This window comes from Theobroma cacao, chromosome 7 (genome assembly GCF_000208745.1).
Source record: "Theobroma cacao cultivar B97-61/B2 chromosome 7, Criollo_cocoa_genome_V2, whole genome shotgun sequence".
Taxonomy (NCBI): domain Eukaryota; kingdom Viridiplantae; phylum Streptophyta; class Magnoliopsida; order Malvales; family Malvaceae; genus Theobroma; species Theobroma cacao.
The window spans coordinates 5,802,267-5,822,368 of NC_030856.1; the positions used below are offsets into that span (position 1 = coordinate 5,802,267).

The 20,102-nt window shown below is 34.8% G+C and overlaps 1 protein-coding gene and 1 pseudogene across 2 annotated transcripts; both read left to right on the forward strand.

The window, feature by feature from the left end:
* LOC18594065 (putative disease resistance protein At1g50180) lies at window positions 894-11,887 on the forward strand. Of its 2 annotated transcripts, none has more exons than XM_018124496.1 (3): window positions 894-2,079; window positions 2,974-4,893; window positions 11,843-11,887. In XM_018124496.1, exons 1-2 carry the CDS (start codon window positions 1,053-1,055, stop codon window positions 4,821-4,823), a joined length of 2,877 nt encoding a protein of 958 aa, XP_017979985.1. In that variant the 5' UTR covers window positions 894-1,052; the 3' UTR covers window positions 4,824-4,893; window positions 11,843-11,887. The 2 variants fall into 2 exon arrangements, with proteins under 2 accessions (XP_017979985.1, XP_007021578.2); XM_007021516.2 differs by lacking the exon at window positions 11,843-11,887 and adding an exon at window positions 5,305-5,543 and having other exon boundaries at window positions 895-2,079.
* On the forward strand, window positions 6,542-19,899 carry LOC108662734 (annotated as a pseudogene).

Below are 20,102 nucleotides of genomic sequence, written 5' to 3' on the forward strand. Positions count from 1 at the left end.
TTCTTCCACTCATTTTCCAAGTCTTTCTTTTACAATTAAGTAAGACTGGTCCTAGTCTTCCACTATCCACACTTGACAATAGCTTTAGAAAAACAAAATTAGGACTGATTAATATTATTTTTTAAGATACTTTTTTGTTGAATAATAAACCTTAAGTATAATATTTATTCACTTTGTAAGATGCTTCTCCAAAGAAAAAGTTAAATCTAATATTTGCCATTGTCGTGACCTTTCTTTCCCTTCAGCCCTACTTATAATTCTAATACTAGTCTTCCACTATCTCTATTTTAAATTCGAAGATTAATCTTTTCACACTTGACAATAGCTTTAGACTAAGGCCCTATCTCCACTTTCACACCTTAGTACTCTTTCTCTCCTTTTTCTTTTCCTATATTCCCTAATATTTTTCTCATTTTGAATTAAATTTTCATTTTTTTTATTTTTTATTTTACAACTTATATTTTTTAAGCCTAATAAAAGCTAAAGTGGTCAAGTTCATATTTCCATTAAAGACGACTTTGGAAAAATGTTTTCAATTTGGTGAGATTAAATATTATTTTAAAATATTTTGAAATGATAAGATGGAAATTAAATTTGAAATCGAAAACGCTTATATATTATTCTATTTAAGATAGTTGAATTGTTTAAATTTGAAAATAAAAAAAATGATAAAATTATGTATAAATAATATATATAACCGTCAAAAATAAAAATTTGGCATAAACGAATATATTTCGAATTTTTTTAATAATCCTCCACATCTTAATCATGCCTAGAAGCCTAAATAGAAAATAAAAATGAAAAGCAATCAACGTGTAGGTCCAAGTTGTCCACCATCCACCGAGATAGGGACCCACAAAGCTACGTTAATTTTGGCTGAAAGAGGAGCCAATTGTTCACACTAAGCAATGGAATACGAATACAATATCCTCTTTATTCATCACAAAGAATTTTACTGCTACAACTTAAGAGATTGAGTGAGAGCAGAGAACTCTTAAACCAGTGTATGTTATCAAAACTTACAGCATATAGATCTTTTTTTCAGGGTTTACATGGCTTGGTCTGCTGTGTCTTCTGCTGTCACAACAATTGGCCAGCTGCTAACTCAAGAAGCAATATACCTATGGGGCGTGAAGGAGCAAGTTGATCGTTTGCAAAAGGAGCTGAGATGGATGCAAAGCTTCTTAATAGATGCAGATGCAAGACAAGGTGAGAGTGAAAGGGTACGTCTTTGGGTTGCTGAAATCAGAGATCTTGCTTATGATGCTGAGGATGTTGTCGAGACTTTTGCTCTGAAGATTGGGTCCAAAAGGAAAGGAGGTTTTACGAATGTCGTCAAAAGATCTGCTTGCATCTTGAAGGAGGGATGGATGCTCCACAAAACCAGGACAAAGATAGAGGAAATCATGGCAAGCATTTCTGAGTTGACTCGACAACTGCATACATATGGCATAAAAGAGTCAAGGAATGGAGAAGAGTCAACTTCTTCTAACGAAAGGCGTGAGTTAAGGCGGTCTTATCCTCATATTATTGAAGATAATATTGTTGGATTGGATGATGAAACTAAGATATTGGTCTCGGTTCTTGTTGATGAGGAAAGTCATAGCCGAGTAGCGTCTATATGTGGAATGGGTGGCCTAGGGAAGACCACTCTGGCTAAAAAGGTTTACCATCATAGCCAGATCAGAAGTCATTTTCATCACTTGGCTTGGGTATATGTCTCTCAGCAATGCCAAAGACGAAATGTATGGGAAGGAATTCTATCTAGCTTTAAAATTTTGGATAAGGAGGATTGGAAAAAGCAGGATCAAGAGTTGGCAGAGAAAATATTCAATTACTTGAAAGATAAAAAATGTTTGGTGATACTTGATGATATATGGAGCGTTGATGGTTGGGATAGTTTAAAAGCTGCGGTGCCAATGAGAGAGACAAGTAGCAAGATATTACTCACTTCCCGCAACAAAGAAGTAGCTTCGCATGCAGATACAAGAGGTTATTTGCACGAATTGCAATGCTTAGATGGTGAAGATAGTTGGGAATTGTTTCAAAATATTGCATTTCCTGAAAGAAATTCTCCAGGTAATTCACTTAGATGCCAACTACCGAATTTTAATTTCCTTTTCACTATATATATTGCCATGGTATAGCAGCAACTTTTGAATATGCTAATTTCTCCTATTAAAAATGAACTTCAATACATAGCAAGGGTAGAGCACAACTCTTTTGGTGTTTGGACATAATTTGACACTGCAAAAACCCATATCACCTTTTTTTTTATGTTTTGTTTTAAGATCTAGAATTCAATAACATATTCATGCAAAAATTTAGATACTATGATTGATCTTCTTCATTTAGTTTTTATAATTTATACTAAATTAATATTTTTAATAAAAAGATTATTGTCGGAACAAAAATCAAAAGAGATTTGTTTTGTTTTGTTTTGTTTAAAACGCTATGATTGATCCTTTTCAAAAAAAAAAAATGCTATGATCAATCTTCTTCTTTTAATTTTTATAATTTATACTAAATTCAATATTTTTTATATAAAAAGATTATTATTGGAGCAAAAAAAAATTGTTTTATGGAGAATGAATCAAGTAACTTGACTTAGAAAATACCATAGAGTTCATATATAACAATGTCATGGCATGAATCTGCAGAACTTACCAAGAAAATTATTATAGTACAGTTTTTTTATGCACTACCTGTACTAGTTAAGGTAGCTTAAAAGGACTGATGAAGGAAGAATATAAACTTAAAATCTGTACATAAAATCCCACCCATGCCTACTATTTCCATTAGGCTCAAGTGTGTATTGAATTAACTTCTTTCTATTGGTGAAACCATGGATAGCAAGTCAATTAAAAGTATTTAGAAATGAAAGTGTTTTTACCTATTGAAATTAATGTAGGATGGTGATTCCACCATCTAATTATGTTTAAAATCACCGATCGCCCTTTTTTTAATTTACAGACTATAAAGTTGATTCAAGAAAGGAAGAGTTAGGGAAAGCTATGGTTAAACAGTGTGCAGGGTTGCCATTGGCCATCACAGTGTTGGGAGGAATTTTGACTACAAAAAATTCATTAGATGAATGGCAAATGGTGTCTGAAAATGTCAAGTCATACATAAAGAGTGGTAAAGGCCAAGAAACTGAGCATGTGTTAGCCTTAAGTTATGATGATCTGCCATCTTATTTAAGACCGTGTTTTCTTTATTTGAGTCATTGTCCAGAAGATTACGAGATACCAGTAGATAGATTGATTCAATTATGGGTTGCAGAAGGTATTGTTTCATCAAAGCAAGATGAAGGGAACGGGGGAGAATTTATGGAAGATGTGGCAGAACGTTACTTAATTGAACTTGCAGAAAGGTGCATGATTCAAGTAGGAAAAAGAGACTCATCCTTGAAGATCAAAACCTGTCGGATGCATGATCTCATGAGAGATCTCTGTTTGTCAAAGGCGAAACAAGAAAATTTTCTCTACATCATTGACCATTCAAATTTATGTCAGAGTACGAAAAATTTTTCTCTATCCATTACTGGTGCAATTCGTAGAATTGTTGCACATGAAGGTACTTTTGTCCAACGCATTAAAAGTTCCCATCTTAGATCAATTTTGTTCTTTGCTGACCAGTTTGAAGGATATTCCATGAGTGAAGCATTTCTAAACCCAAAGGTGCAAAAATACTTTGAAGAACATGACAATATATTGGCGTTGGTTTCGTTGGTTTTCATATTATGTAAAGTGCATGGATCTTGGACATACATGTTCAACAATTTTAAATTGCTTAGAGTCCTATACTTGGAAGGACGAGACAATATTGGAGGATGTAAGTTTCCTAGTGCTATAGGTAATCTCATCCATTTGAGATTCTTGAGTTTAAGAGAATTTGATTTCATTTGGCCAAAGTTTCCATCATCTTTAGGCAACTTAAGGTGTTTGCAAACCTTGGATTTAAGAGTTAATGAGGAGGGTTTCTCCATTCATGTACCTAACGTGGTATGGAAGTTGGAACAATTAAGACATCTGTATCTCCGGGAGAAATGTAACCATAAGACCAAGTTGAAGTTGGATACATTGAAAAAGCTTCAAACGCTGGTGAACTTCAATACACGGAAGTGTTTTGTAGAAGATCTTTCTAACATGCTAAATCTTAGAAAGTTGGAGATATTTTTTGAAGATTTTAAGGAGGATTTGGATAAGAAACTCCCCATCATCAAAAGCAAGCGTATTCGGTCCTTATCTATTCGAAGAGGTGAAAGAATTGATACACCAACTCTGGTGTTCCTTCTTTCAAGCTGTTTTACTATTTGTGAATTGAGTTTATTGGCGGAGATAGGGACGTTACCAGAGTACCACCATTTCTCTTCAAATATCGCTTACATACTCTTGAGTGGGTGCAAGCTTGAGGAAGATCCTCTGCCAACACTAGAGAAGCTTCCCAACTTGAGGATTCTCAAATTGGATGAAGAAGCTTTCACAGGAAAGAAAATGGTTTGCTCTGCAGAATGTTTTCCTAAACTTGATTCTCTAAGCCTTCTTTGGCTTAGGAATTTGGAGGAGTTGAAGGTGGATGAAGGAGCTATGCCTACTCTACGCCATTTGGAGATTGAATACTGTAGTGAACTGAAGATGCTTCCAGATGGATTGAGGTTCATTACAACCCTCCGGCAACTGAAGATTGAATGGATGCCAAAGGCATTCAAAGATAAACTGGTGGAAGGAGGAGAAGATTTCTACAAAGTCCAACATGTTCCTTCTATCATTGTTGAAAACTGTCACGAGGTCACACCAATAATTCTCAGATTGAAACTCTGAAACTGTGAAATTGTCATATTTCAGGAGAAAAATGGGATTGTGGTCAGTTGGATTCGGATGCATCAACAAGGTAAGGCAAGATGGAAACTATTTCCATCTAGCTTTCTCAAACATGAGTGACAGTTGCAGTCTTTAAATTTTGTTTTTATTTGATAATCTTTTGATTTAAAAATTGAGTGTTGGAAGCTAAATTTGAATCTTGATGAGGGCTAGCTAGTTTATGTAATACATAATTAAGAGGCAATAGAGATCAAAGTGAATCAAGTCTTTATTTTATCCTAAATATTGATGCCTTAGGCCTTGAGCATAAATATTTCTTTTTCCCCTGCATTTGGTTCTTATTCATTTGCATTATTTTCCTTGCAGAGCTGGCTTTTATCTGAATTCTAACATGCTATATTAATAATCAAATCAAGTTCCAGTAGGATCTTTCACCTAATTTGAACCCCTTCCCATGACATGTTTAACTTTTCTTTTTCAGGATAAGAAGCCATTGGCACTTCTTCTTCTGCCCTTCATGAGGGGACCAAATATAGTTGTTCCAACACTATAGAATAATTGTCTGATGTGAAATTGTCTTGTACTATCTTCTATTGCTGTTGACATGATTGGTTTGCTATTATTTTCAGTTTTTTATTTTCAAAGTTGTAATACTTTCAGTTTTTATTGTAAATTTGGGTTTGCTACATTTATATTCTATTGCTGTATTTTCAGTTTTTATTTTCAATGCTTGAAATTAAATAATATTTAGAGTTACGTTTAATTTGCTGTCATAGTTACAATGGTTAGAGTGCAATATTTGGATTAAAACAAAATGTATATGGTATGATTTATGGAAATATAGTTTGCTTCAAATCATACACAAGAAAAGCATATGATTCTTTCTATTAATTAATTTGCAATTATTTTCTTGTTCTGGTAATGGAGACATAGGGCCAAAAGTTATGCATTAATAATTCATCCTCTCTTTGGTGGAGGGACAGTTATTTCTTACTACTAATGGAGCCTATATAGTTTATGCTTGCCTTGGTTGCCTGAGCAATTAAAGGATTTTCCTTGTGTATAGAAAACGATCAGTCCATTATATACTATGGAATAACTGTCTGATTTGGTGTGACATATTGTAAAGTTGGAGATGTGAAATTCTCTTGTACTATTTTCTATTGTGTGGTGTTGTTGACATGATTGATGATTTGTTTGCTATTGTTTTTTGTTTTTATTTTTAAAGTTGTAATGTTCAAAATAATCATAAAATTGTTAGGCTATTTTCTGTTATAATAAATAAAGAGAAAAAACAAAAACCAAGGTTTTCAATATGGCTTTTGGGCAGGAATCATTGAGAAAAAAGAATGTACTTTTATAGAACTATGCTAATTTTTCACACTGTAAAAATAGCTTTTTTCCAAAAAACAAACAGACAAAATTCCAAAATTATTGTTTCATTAAGTGATTAATTTTGATAAATGGGAATGTCTCACTATGAAATAGATTATGAAATTCTTGGAAAATTGAGTGCCACACCTTTTAATTTTGAATTTGATAGATCATGAAACATAATTTGAAATATAAAATCATATTTATAAAACTACCAGACCATGAACTGGGACTTCCACTCATTTTCCAAGTCTTTCTTTTTCAATAAAATAAGAATGTTAGTGATGGTTTCTTACGAAAGGCGTGAGTTAAAGTGGTCTTAACCTCATGTTACTGAATATAATATTGTTGGATTGGATGGTAATATTAAGAGAATGGTCTCACTTCTTGTTGATGAGGAAAGTCATGGCCGGGTAGTGTCAGTATGTGGAACGGATGGTCTGGGGAAGACCACTCTGACTAAAAAGATTTACCATCATAGACAGATTGGAAATCATTTTAAACACTCGGCTTGGGTATATGTCTCTCAGCAATGCCAAAGAAGAAATGTATGGGAAGGAATTCTATCTAGCTTTACTATTGTTGATCTTTTGAGAATATTTATAAGAGAGAATTTCATAAAAGAGATAAATTGAAAACAAGGAATGATTGATTATTTCACTGCTGCAGTAAGTGTATTTATACACAAATATTGAGAGGATAAGAGCAAGAAACAGTTACTCTAAAAATAGGGGATCAAAGACAGCACAACTTATAACTGTTGTCTTTTAACGGCTCACAACATGTGGCCTTTATTTCAAAAAAAACTGCTTAACTGCTTAAGGATAAAATTCTAAGTCATGTGTTTTGACATATGGACATCCTTATCTTTGAAGTGTTGATGTCATGCTCTGCAACCGAGACTTTAAATTCCATTACACCTCCTTGAAGTCGACGTTGCCCATTCCCAGTTTGCTTCTAAGCAACTCAAATTTTTCTCTGCATAATCCCTTAGTAAAAATATCTGCTATTTGATCATCAGTACCACAGTAATTTACAACAACTTCATTGTTCGTCACAGCTTCTCGTATTACATGAAACTTTATCCTGATGTGTTTGGTTTTACTGTGATTAATTGGATTTTTAGCCAGAGCAATAGCAGACTGATTGTCTAACCAGAGAACAGTTGGATTTATTTGTTCACACTTCAAATCCAAAAGTACCTTTCTAAGCCACAGAGCTTGATTTGTTGCAGACGCAGCAGCCACATACTCTGCTTCAGCAGAGGATTGAGCAACAATGTCTTGTTTCTTTGAGTTCCAACTGAACATAGCACTTCCAAAAGAAAAACAGTATCCACTGGTGCTTTTTGAATCATCATAACTCCCAGCCCAATCACTATCACTATACCCTTCCAATTCTTTATTTTCAACTTGTCCATACAAAAGACCATAATTTAGAGTCCCTTTCACATACCTCAAAACTCGTTTTGCAGCAGTTAAATGAGTCTTTGTAGGTGATTGCATAAATCGAGAAAGCAGACTAGTGGTATACATTATATCTGGCCTTGATGCTGAGAGATATAGCAAGCAACCAATTAATTTCCTATACTGAGTAACATCAACCAAGGTACTTCCATCATCTTTACACAGTTTGGTTCCAGTAGTAAGTGGTGTAGACACAGGCTTACAACCTTCCATCTTAAATCTTTTTAATAGCTCTCCTGCATATTTTTTTTTGATGCAAGCAGATAAAGTCTGACCTTTGCTGAATTTCCAAACCAAGGAAATAACTCATTTCACCCAAGTCACTCATATCAATCTCAGATTTCATTTTATTTCTGAAGCTGTTCAAATCAGATTTATTTGGTCCAGTTATAAGTAAATCATCTACATAAACTGAGACAATAAGTTGGATTTTACCCAACGAACTCTTCACGTATAAGGTGGGTTCACTTTCACTGCGAAAGAATTTGTTACTCCTCAGATAAGCATCAATTTTTTTATACCAAGCTCTTGGTGCCTGCTTTAAACCGTAAAGAGCCTTGATCAATTTACAGACTTTGTCTTCTTTGCCTTTCTCAACAAATCCTTCAGGCTGCTCGACATAAATATCTTCACTTATAGTCCCATTTAAAAACGCAGATTTAACATCCATGTGCCAAATCCTCCATTTTTCCCTTCCTGCAAGTGCTACAAGAAGTCTAATGGTGTCATGCCTTGCCACTGGAGCAAAAGTCTCAAAAAAATCCACACCATGGACTTGAGAAAAACCTCTCACCACCAACCTGGCTTTCAATTTATTTATTGAGCCATCAGAGTTTAGCTTGGTTTTGAAAATCCACTTTACACTGATAACTCTTTGATGTTTTGGTCTATCAACCAAAATCCAGGTTTGGTTTCTTTTAATCATTGTCATTTCAGCCTCCATAGCAAGTTTCCATTGTTTATCAGATGCAGCTTCAATATAGGAACATGGATCAGTTATAGCAACGTTACATTGCTCATAAATATCTTGTAAAGATCGAATTCCTCTTACTGGTATGTCATCGATATTATCATCTAACTCATGTCCTGCTTCTTCTTCAAAAACATCCAGGTTTACCGCAACATTATCATTGTTATTTTCTGCAATTTCATTCTTCATCCAATTCCAGTGAATGTCTTCATTGAACACTACATCTCGACTTATGAAAACTTTCTTTGTTTCAACATTAAACAATCGATATCCTTTTGAAACACTGCTATAACCCAAGTTGATTGAGATTTGGGTTTTTGAGTCCAGTTTGGTTCTTTTCTGCTGGGGAACTTGGGCATATGCAATGCAGCCAAATACTTTCACATTTGAAATAGATGGTTTATATCCATGCCAAACTTCAAATGGTGTCATTGAATTTAAAGCTGTAGTGGGTATTAAATTTTGCAAAGTCACAGCAAAATTTGCAGCCTCTGCCCAAAAGTATTTTGGCATTTGTTGCTCAAATAATAGGCATCTGATCATCTCCATAATAGTACGATTCTACATCTCGCTTACACCGTTTTGCTGAGGACTGTAGGGTATTGTAAGAAATTGCTTGATTCCTTCTTGAGTTAACAGGGCTTTAAACTCATTTGAAGTGTATTCTGAGCCATTATTTGATCTTAAGGCTTTAATTTTCTGATCAGTTTGCTTCTCCACAAGAACTTTGAACTTCATAAAGTATTGAATGGCTTCTGACTTTTGCTTAAGAAAAAATATCCAGCAAAACCTACTGAAATCATCAATAAACAAAATGAAATATTTGTTTCCATTGAGTGATAAAGTGCCAATAGGACCACAAATATCAGTATGTATGAGTTGCAACCGATTTGTGGCTCGTGTTTGACTTTGTTTAGGAAAAGGATGCCTGCTTTTCTTGCCCTGTAGACAAACTTCACATGTTTTCTCAACTTCAGTAATTATTGGCATATCATTGACAAGATTCAAAGATCCCATGTTCTTTATCGACTGATAGTCGATGTGGCCTAATCTTTTGTGCCACAACCTAGCTTCATTTGAAACACATTACTATAAGCCATATGACATGCTTCATTCAAATCTAATGGGAAACATTTGTTTCTCGTTTTTACAGTTGCTATTTCTCTACCAGATGGGTCAAAAATCGTGCACAGTTCATCTTTGAACAAAAGTGAATTTTTTTCTTTCACTAACTGCCCTACACTTAGAAGGTTTTGAGTAACTTCAAGTGCAAAGCAAACATTTGCAATGGTTTTCATACCTTTCTTAGTAGTGATACCAACAGTGCCACGACCTTCAATTTTTAGCAAATTTCCATCTCCAATTTCCACAGTTGACTTGTAGGCTTTATTTAGATCAAGAAAATTCTTAATCTTACCTGTAATATGCGTGGAGCAGGCACTATCAATCAACCAAATACTGTCTTTTTTTGAGTCATTTGATTCAATAACCATAAATAGTGTTTCTTCAGCATCTTCCTTTTGTTCCACAATTGCAGCTTTTTCTTCAACCCGATTTTCTTTGTTTTTGCAAACTTTTTCAACATGTCCCTTTTGATTGCAAGCTCTACATTTTACATGAGGCCTGTACCAGCAATATTTCTCAATGTGATTCTTTTTTTTGCAATAGGAACATGGTGGAAATTGCCCTTTCTTTCCTTGTTTTTCTTCATACCTCTTGTCTTTGTCTTTCTTCTCATATTCAGACTTCTTGTAACTTCCACTACTGGTTCGTTTGTCAACTCTTCTTGCAGCCAAGGCTGCTTCAACATGGTCTTCTTGCCTTAATGCTCTGCGTTGCTCTTGAGCTTGTAAAGCATTTATTAATTCTGATACTGACATAGTTGTCAGGTCCTTAGAATCCTCTAGAGAGGAAATTTTTGATTCGAATTTTTCAGGCAAACTTACCAAAAATTTATTGACAACTCTTCTTTCTGTTATATTTTCACCAAATAGTCTTAACTGATTTACAACTCTTAAAACTTTATCAGAATAATCCTTCATCGTTTCTTCATCTTTCATTTTTAGCACTTCAAATTCTCTCAACAAATTTAAAATCTGTATTTGCCTTGTACGATCACTACCATGAAACTCTTCCTTTATCTTGTCCCAAGCTTCCTTTGCAGATTCACATGCCATGATCCTTACAAAGATTGCATCCGTGACAGCAGAGTGGATGCAAGACAAAGCTTTAAACCGTTTTGCTACTTCTTCATTGTATTGCTTCATTTGAGCAATTGTTGGGTTGGCTTGTCGGGCAGGAGGATCTCCTCCTACTTCCACAAATTCCCACAAGTCGAAGGCCTTTAGATATGCCTTCATTTTTACAGCCCACATGGGATAATTGTTGCCATTTAAAACGGGAGGAGCAGCAATGCTGTAATTGGAGGAAGCCATTTATTTTTAAAGTCTGACAGAAAGAACAGATAAAGAAAAAAAAATTTGTAAAAGATAAATGTTTTGAAACTATTTTGCCAAGGTCCCTTAAGATCACTCAAAAACGCTCTGATACCATGTTGATCTTTTGAGAATATTTATAAGAGAGAATTTCATAAAAGAGATAAATTGAAAACAAGGAATGATTGATTATTTCACTGCTGCAGTAAGTGTATTTATACACAAATATTGAGAGGATAAGAGCAAGAAACAGTTACTCTAAAAATAGGGGATCAAAGACAGCACAACTTATAATTGCTGTCTTTTAACGGCTCACAACATGTGGCCTTTATTCTAACATAAAAAAAACTGCTTAAGGATAAAATTCCAAGTCATGTGTTTTGACATATGGACATCCTTATCTTTGAAGTGTTGATGTCATGCTCTGCAACCGTGACTTTAAATTCCATTAACCATTATGTGTAAAGAGGATAGGAAAAAGAGGGATGAAGAGTTAGCAGAGAAGTTGTTTAATTTCTTCGAGGATAAAAAATGTTTGGTGATACTTGATGATATTTGGAGCATTGGTGCTTGGGACAATCTGAAGTTGCGCTTCCAACGAGGGAGACAAGTAGCAAGATATTGCTCACTTCTCACAACGAAGAAGTAGCTTCACTTGCAGATACAAGAGATTATTTGCACGAATTGCGATGCTTAAAAGATGAAGATAGGTTTCCGAGAGAGGTTTTCCATAACATAATTCCTTACCATGACATAATTAAATTTCCTTGTCAGGAAAAGAAGCCATTGGCATTTCTTCCTCTGCTCTTCATGAGGGGACCAAATATAGTTGTTTCAACACTATGGAATAAATGTCTAAATATTCGGTGTCAGATATTGTGAAGTTGGAGATGTGAAATTGTCTTGTACTATCTTCTATTGTGTGGATTGTTGTTGACATGATTGGTTTGCTATTCTTTTCAAAGTTGTAATATTTTCAGTTTTTATTGTAAAGTGGGGTTTGCTACATTTATATTCAATATGCTGTACTTTTCAGTTTTTATTTCCAATGCTTGAAAATAATATTTGGAGTTACGTATAATTAGCTGTATTTTGGCTCTACTAAATCCTCATTGTTCTGTTAAAATTATCATAAATATGAGTTGGGGTCAGTCTTCCACTCATTTTCCAAGTGTTTGTTTTTCAATAAAGTAAGAGCGGTGATGGTTTCTCCGAATCTCTATGCAATGACTCTTCTTTTGGATTTTTTGCTTCTCTTTCTCCCTACTTTCCTCCGTTTATGAATACTCTCTGTGTCTGTGGCCCAATCCCCACTTTTCGCACCTTGTTCACTTTTGTACTCTTTCTCTCCTTTTTCTTTTCCTCTATTCCCTAATATGTTTCTCATTTTAAATTAAATATTCATTGTTTTATTTTTTATTTTACAACTTATATTTTTCTGGTGTAATAAAATCTAAAGTGGTACATATTTCCAAACGTACCAAACGTGATATGGAAGTTGGAACAACTAAGACATCTATATCTCCCAAAGGAATGTAACCATAAGACCAAGTTGAAGCTACATACATTGAAAAAGCTTCAAACGCTGGTGAACTTTAATTCACGGAAGTGTTTTGTAGGAGATCTTTCTAACATGCTAAATCTTAGAAAGTTGAATATATATGGACCTTTCAATATTGAAGATTTTAAGGAGGATTTGGATAAGTAACTCCCAATCATCAAAAGCAAGCGTATTCGGTCCTTATCTATTCGAGGTGGTGAAAGAATTGATGCACGAACAATGGCGTTCCTTCTTTCAAGCTGTTTTATTATTTGTGAATTGACTGTATCTGCAAAGATAGGGAAGTTGCCATAGCACCACCATTTCTCTTCAAATATCGCTTACCTATACTTGCGTAGGTGCCACCTTGTGGAAGATCCTATGACAACACTAGAGAAGCTTCCCAACTTAAGGATTCTCAAATTGGGACTTAGAGCTTTCAATGGAAAGAAAATGGTTTGCTCTGCATAATGTTTTCCTAAACTTGATTCTCTAACCCTCCTGGGACTTTTCTATTTGGAGGAGTGGAAGGTGGATGAAGGAGCTATGCCTACTCTACGCCATTTGGAGATTGAAAACTGCAGAAAACTGAAGATGCTTCCAGATGGATTGAGGTTCATTACAACCCTCCGGTATTTGAAGATTGAAAGGATGCCAATGGCATTCCAAGATAAACTGGTGGAAGGAGGAGAAGATTTCTACAAAGTCCAGCATGTTCCTTCTATCATATTGCCGACTGTCTATCTAAGTTATGATCCTTGACAGGTAATTTTATAAACTCTGTTTTAGAAATTGTTTGTCTCCTGTAATTAAACTGTTTTGCATACATAATTGTTGCTAGTTGAAAGTAATAATAATCATGCCTATGCAATATGTAAATACGCTCAAATTGAATGTAAATTACTAGCAAAGACTTCGTGCAAGTGTACATGGTCGTGACAAGTAATAAGTGATGAGTGGAATGTCGAACCTCAAGGAGTTGGTCTAATGATTGCTGCTAATTACCAAAATTGACACAAGCTAACCTTATCCAAGAAATAAATTTTTGGACTATGACTAAATAGAAAAAGTAAACTAATTAACAAAAATCTACTCTAAGTAATGCAATTAATAAATGGAAATGGTATCAATGGTCTAATAACCTAGGATCATGGTGTCCTCTAGTACTTCATTTGGAATTGGTCTTGATTGGTTATTTAATCTCAATGACATTTGATATCAGTCTAGGATCTTAAGTTGTGTGTAATCCTCTGTCAAGGTATTACACACCTGCCTAATCTATTTGCTTCCTTATATGTCTATAGGATACAAATAATTTAAGCTCTTGAAGTTAAGGAATTCCTAATTAACTAAGTGTGGCAATTAGTTGTATTTCTACCCTAACTACACATCAAAACACTCACATTCATTCTTTTTTAGTGTTTGAACACACTTTACTCAAGCCTAAGTCTAATTTAGATTAACTTTTTCAAGTGTCATCCAAATACTCAAACTCAATTAATTGGTGATCAATCAATTAAATGAACAATAGATTTGCATAAACATCAAGATTTGCATTAAGAATAAACACCCAACCAACCAATTTCCTAACTAAATAATAGAGTTAACCATAATCCTAGATAAATGAGTTTAGCTCAACATTTCAAAGAAATAGAGTACACAATACAGCAGTAAGAGCATAGTTTTACAAAATGAGAGAGAGAGAAAGCTTCAAATTTAGAGAGAGAGAGAGCAAAATAATCTGTTGCAGCTTTTAAAATCTCCTCCCCTTGAATCTTCCTTCTTTTCCCGTTTTGTTGCAACTCCTTTTGCCAAAAATGTCTCCGCCGAATCTCCTCTTTTTCTATGCCAAAGAATTCTATTTATAGTCTCCCTCATTCAACCTTGACCTAGGATCTCGAGCCCAGAATATTCCTCTTCTCTGACATGTTCTCGCTGTAGCGAGATTGGATTCTCGCTGCAATGAGCTAAAACTGATCTGGCATGGTGTTGACAAGTTCCTCATTTTCGCTGCAGTGATATTGGATTCTCGCTGCAGCGAAAATCCTTCTACTTCTTTGTGCTCTGTTCTCGCTGTAGCGAGAATGGGTTCTTGTTGCAGCGAAAATCTTTCTGCTTGGACAATTTGTTGCTGCAGCTTTGATCCTTCCGCCACCATGCTCTCCTCCTTTAAGCCACCAAGTGCAGAGTTGATGAGGTCTATTCTTCAGCTTCACTTTCAGCCACCATTCGTTCAAAATCAAAGAAAAGTTGAATGATCAAAGGTTGCATTGAGGGGAGTTTTGATAACACAAATAAAGATTAAATTGCCTTCATGACACTAAACATCCTAAAAATTAACTCATACTAAAAAAGTATGAAAATTTGGTAAGAACTATGCTGAAAATTAAAAGAATAAGTACAATTCATGCTCCACAAAATTGTATGATAACTCTATGTAATAGGTGGATGAAGGAACTATGCCTACTCTACGCCATTTGGAGATTGAAAACTGCAGAAAACTGAAGATGCTTCCAGATGGATTGAAGTTCATTACAACCCTCCGGTATTTGAAGATTGAAAGGATGCCAATGGCATTCCAAGATAAACTGGTGGAAGGAGGAGAAGATTTCTACAAAGTCTAGCATGTTCCTTCTATCATATTGCCGACTGTCTATCTAAGTTATGATCCTTGACAGGTAATTTTATAAACTCTATTTTAGAAATTGTTTGTCTCCTGTAATTAAACTGTTTTGCATACATCATCCTATTTCAATTCTCACATGTCAAATTATCCAACCAAGGAGTTCTCTTAGGATCATAGTTATCCACAAATGGAAAATGTAAATACTACTTTTCCATTTTAGATATAAAAACAAAGAGTCATATTACAGCATTAGTTTCTGTTGCTTTTTTTTTTTTTTTATTTCCTTGCTGTATAGACCTTACAAAAGTGCGTGAAATTGATACTTTGTCTTTTAGTTGCAAAGATTAAGTACATAGGTAAATGGCCTATGTCTAATGGGCCAATTCAAATATTAATTTAATGGGCCAGTGAGTAAGCCCTAATAGAAATATTGCAGATTGCCTTCGTTATTCATTCCTCCAATAGTGGCTTTTTTTCCAAAAAGTAGTATATACGAGGCTTGCCTTGCTCGGCAGCGGCTGGGAAGGTCTATTGCCAACGCCTCTGATCATCTTGCCTCTGCTCCAACACATTAGAGCTATGCACAAAATAGTGAAACTGACATTCTCTTTTGCAGGAGAAAACGAGGTGTTGTGACCATCAATTCATTCGGATAATGCATCAACAAGGTAAGGCAAAATGGAACCCATTTCCAGCTAGCCTTGTTTCAATTTTGCTTTGCATTTTGATAATATTTTCTTTAAAATTGAGTCTCGGAAGCTAAATTCGCATCTTCATAATGGTTAGCTTTACAAGTTTGTGTACACTAATACAATGTAAGTAGTAGGCTGTAGAGATCAGAGTAAATAATGTATTTTGTTATCTATAATACATAATCTTATTGATTTCATTTTCATTTTCATTGTTTTTCTTACTGGGACTGGCTTTTTATCTGAATGAATTCTACCATGCTACATTAATAATCAAATCAGAGTTCCATTGTTGGGATCTTAAACAGAATTTCATCTGCTTCCATTCTTTTTTCACGTAGAGAAGCCACTGCCCTTTGTTTTGCTCTTCCGACTATGGAATTGTCTCTAATTGGGCGTCAAATACTGTAAAGGTTGGAGATGTAAAGTTTGTCTTGTTCACTTGAGATTGGTTTGTTGTTGTCTTGATAACTGAGACTTATCAGTGACTCATATACGTGAATAATGTTCAGAATTACCCTTCATATGTTTTTCTTTATTTTATTTTTCCTTGCTATGGCAAATAAAATATTGAGAGTTTTTTCTTTAAAAAAAGAAAGAAAAAAGATTGAGAGTTAAGACTTAACATAAGATCTCCAATTGAGCTTGTTTTAAATTTGAAATCTTTATATTATCTTGTAATTTTTTATGATATTTAACGAATTATTAATTATTATAGAGTCCACAGTTAAAACTGTAATACATTGATCAATTTTTAAAAATGAGTATTAAGTTATATACGAGCATTTGATCACCAATGAATTGTCAATATGATTATTAGATACCTCTTTTTTTATTCTAGATAACTACTATTTCTTAGAGGAAAATTGGATTGAATTCAAGCCTGGTTCACATTTTAAGTTTTAGTCCCTGGCTCACCCTCTCGGTTTTTTTTTTTTTTAAACTGTTTTTATTCAATCTCAATATCATATCATTTCAAATCTCCCACCTAATCGGTTAAAGGCTCCCATGATATTAAAAATCCGGTATGGGAAAGAAAATATGTATGGAAAAGCACCATCCAATATATTGATGGTTGCTCAAAGAGACCAAAAAAACCATAGTCATTAAAAGCCTGAAGCAAAATAAGGGTGGTACGAAGGCCACTAAACAAAAAACTAAGGCCAGATCCCAATCGATGTGCATTTGCCATTAGGTATGAACTGTAAATAAATAAAAAGACAAAACTCCATTACAAAGTTTGCATCATTGAACCAGACGAGAGACACCATCCGCATGCTGCTCACTTGTTGGCACCAACTTCAAAGATGAAGGCCAAAACAGCTCAAACCCCAAACTTTTTTTTTTGAAAAGTGATTTTTATTGAACACAAGTTTACTCGTTGTGGCATTAAAACTGTAAAGTTAACAAAAGAAGTCTGCTACTCAAGAGAATGGTAGTATTACCATAAACAGAACCTAAAAACTCTAAACTATACATCATAGAACATGATGTTCATAATCATAACAAGAGACTAGCTACATAAAGCAACTCTGCCACGTTAAAACAGAAACACAAGGGGAAACAACCAAAGCAAACCGGCATTAATTAGGAAGAGGGCGCCCAAAAAGTAAGAAGAGAACATCAAAGACGCAAGCAACCCTCTTGAGAGAGAGAGTAAAGGTAGACTTCCAAGCATCAGCGAAAAGAAACAGCAGCCTCAGAAGGCAAGAGAAACAGCACAAATCAACCTTTAGCTCAATCCTTCAAGGGGCAAGACTCGCTGCAGCAGCTTCCAAGCCTTCCACGAGACAGCATCAAGAAGAAAGCCCCAGAGGAGCTATCATGAGGAGCACACTTTGCAGTTTTAGTGAAGCCCACCATACGAAAAGAACCTCTCAATGAGTGGATCAGACCACCACAGGACAGGACCATCAAGCAGCACAAAAAGAGCCATCAGCCAAGCCGCACGCAAGGGAAACACCAAGGCTCAGAGAGAAAAGTTAGTCCCACCGCAGTTCAAGGAACCGAGATCAAGCAGACAAGGAATCACACCGCGCACGCCTCGAAAACAGTGGAGATCCAAATCTTCACTGGAACATCCACATCTCGCCTCAAAACACAAACCAACAAAACGTTAAAAACCCAAAAACATGGTAAAGTTTGTCTTGTTGACATGAGATTGGTGTGTTGTTGTCCTGATAGTTGAGATCTATATGGATTTGTTTAATCTGCGGATATAGGGAAGTTACCAGAGTACCGCCATTTCCCTTCAAATATCGCTTACGTACTCTTGAGTGACTGCAAGCTTGAGGAAGATCCTATGCCAGCACTGGAGAAGCTTCCCAACTTAAGGATTCTCAAACTGGGCCATAAAGCTTTTACTGGAAAGAAAATGGTTTGCTCTGCAGAATGTTTTCCTAAACTTGATTCTCTACTCCTTCATTGGCTAAAGAATTTGGAGGAGTGGAAGGTGGACGAAGGAGCTATGCTTACTCTACGGCATTTGGAGATTGAAGCCTGCCGTGAACTGAAGATGCTTCCAGACGGATTGAGGTTCATTACAACCATCCGACAATTGAAGATTGAAAGGATGCCAAAATCATTCAAAGATAAAGTGGTGGAAGGAGGAGAAGATTTCTACAAGGTCCAACATGTTCCTTCTGTCATATTTTTGAACTGTGAATGAAAATTATGCTCTTTGACAGGTAATTTCTTAAGCTCTGTTTTAGAAATTGCTTGCTCCGGGTAATAAAAACTGTTTTGCATACGTAATCCTATTTCATTTCTCACATGTCAAAATATCCAATCAAGGAGTCCTATTAGGATCGTGCTTCTCCTAAAATGAAAAAAGTATTAATGTGCACCAATACTTTTTATTCATTGACAGGTAATTTGTAAGCTCTGTTTTAGAAATTGCTTGTTTTTGGTAATTAAAACTGTGACGAGGAGTTTGAATAGGAATTTTAGTTTAAAAAAAAGTATTAAAACTTTTTTTTTTCCTCTAAGAAGACCTTCACAGATTTGTCATATTCAAGGCCGTTTCTTATTTGTTATGTTAATTAAGCCTCAGTATTTTATCAAGTGACTTGATACTTGGCAATGTCTCAAATTCTCTCAAGATTTTTAGGACACCAACGAAAGCCTAAATATATTCCTCTATGATTTTCATTCAACTGACAATTGATTGAGGACTCTGTTATTTTAATTTAGAAAATTAGATAAGGCCTTGGGCACTTTCATGAGCACATACAAATTCTCAGTCTAATTGATTAATGGTTTATAAACCATCTCACTCAATTTGAAAGTCTGAAACTGTGAGACTGACATATTTCAGTAGAAAAATGGGATTGTGGTCAGTTGGATTCGGATGCATCAACAAGGTAAGGCAACATGGAAACTATTTCCATCAAGCTTTCTCAAACATGAGTGACAGCTGCGGCATTTACATTTTGCTTTTATTTGATAATCTTTTGATTTAAAAATTGAGTGTTGGAAGCTAAATTTGAGTCTTGTTCAGGGCTAGCTTTTCAAGTTTATGTAATACAATATAATTAAGAGGCAATAGAGATCAAAGTAAATCAAGTCTTTATGTTATCCTAAATATTGATGCCTTAGGCCTTGAGCATAAATATATATTTCTTTTTCCCCTGCATTTGTTTCTTATTCATTTGCATTATTTTGATTGCAGAGCTGGCTTTTATCTGAATTCTAACATGCTATATTAATAATCAAATCAAGTTCCATTAGGATGTTTCACATAATTTGAACCACTTACAATGACATATTTAACTTTTCTTTTTCAGGAAAAGAAGCCATTGGCATTTCTCTTTCTGCTCTACATGAGGGGACCAAAGATAGTTGTTCCAACACTATGGAATAATTGTCTGATGTGAAATTGTCTTGTACTATCTTGCATTGCTGTTGACATGATTGGTTTGCTATTATTTTCAGTTTTTTATTTTCAAAGTTGTAATATTTTCTGTTTTTATTGTAAGTTTGGGTTTGCTACATTTATATTCTATAGTTGTATTTTCAGTTTTTATTTTCAATGCTTGAAATTAAATAATATTTCGAGTTACATTTAATTCGCAGTCATAGTTACAATGGTTAGAACATGAACTTTTTGACATGCAATATTTGGATTAAAACAAAATATATATGGAATGATTTATGGAAATATAGTTGCTTCAAATCATA

Bases quoted from the DNA above. Each gene is read 5' to 3' on its own strand.
- LOC18594065 (XM_018124496.1), top strand. From the start codon at position 1,053: ATGGCTTGGTCTGCTGTGTCTTCTGCTGTCACAACAATTGGCCAGCTG. The intron at 2,080-2,973 runs GTAATTCACTTA...TTTAATTTACAG, and splicing joins TCCTGAAAGAAATTCTCCAG to ACTATAAAGTTGATTCAAGA.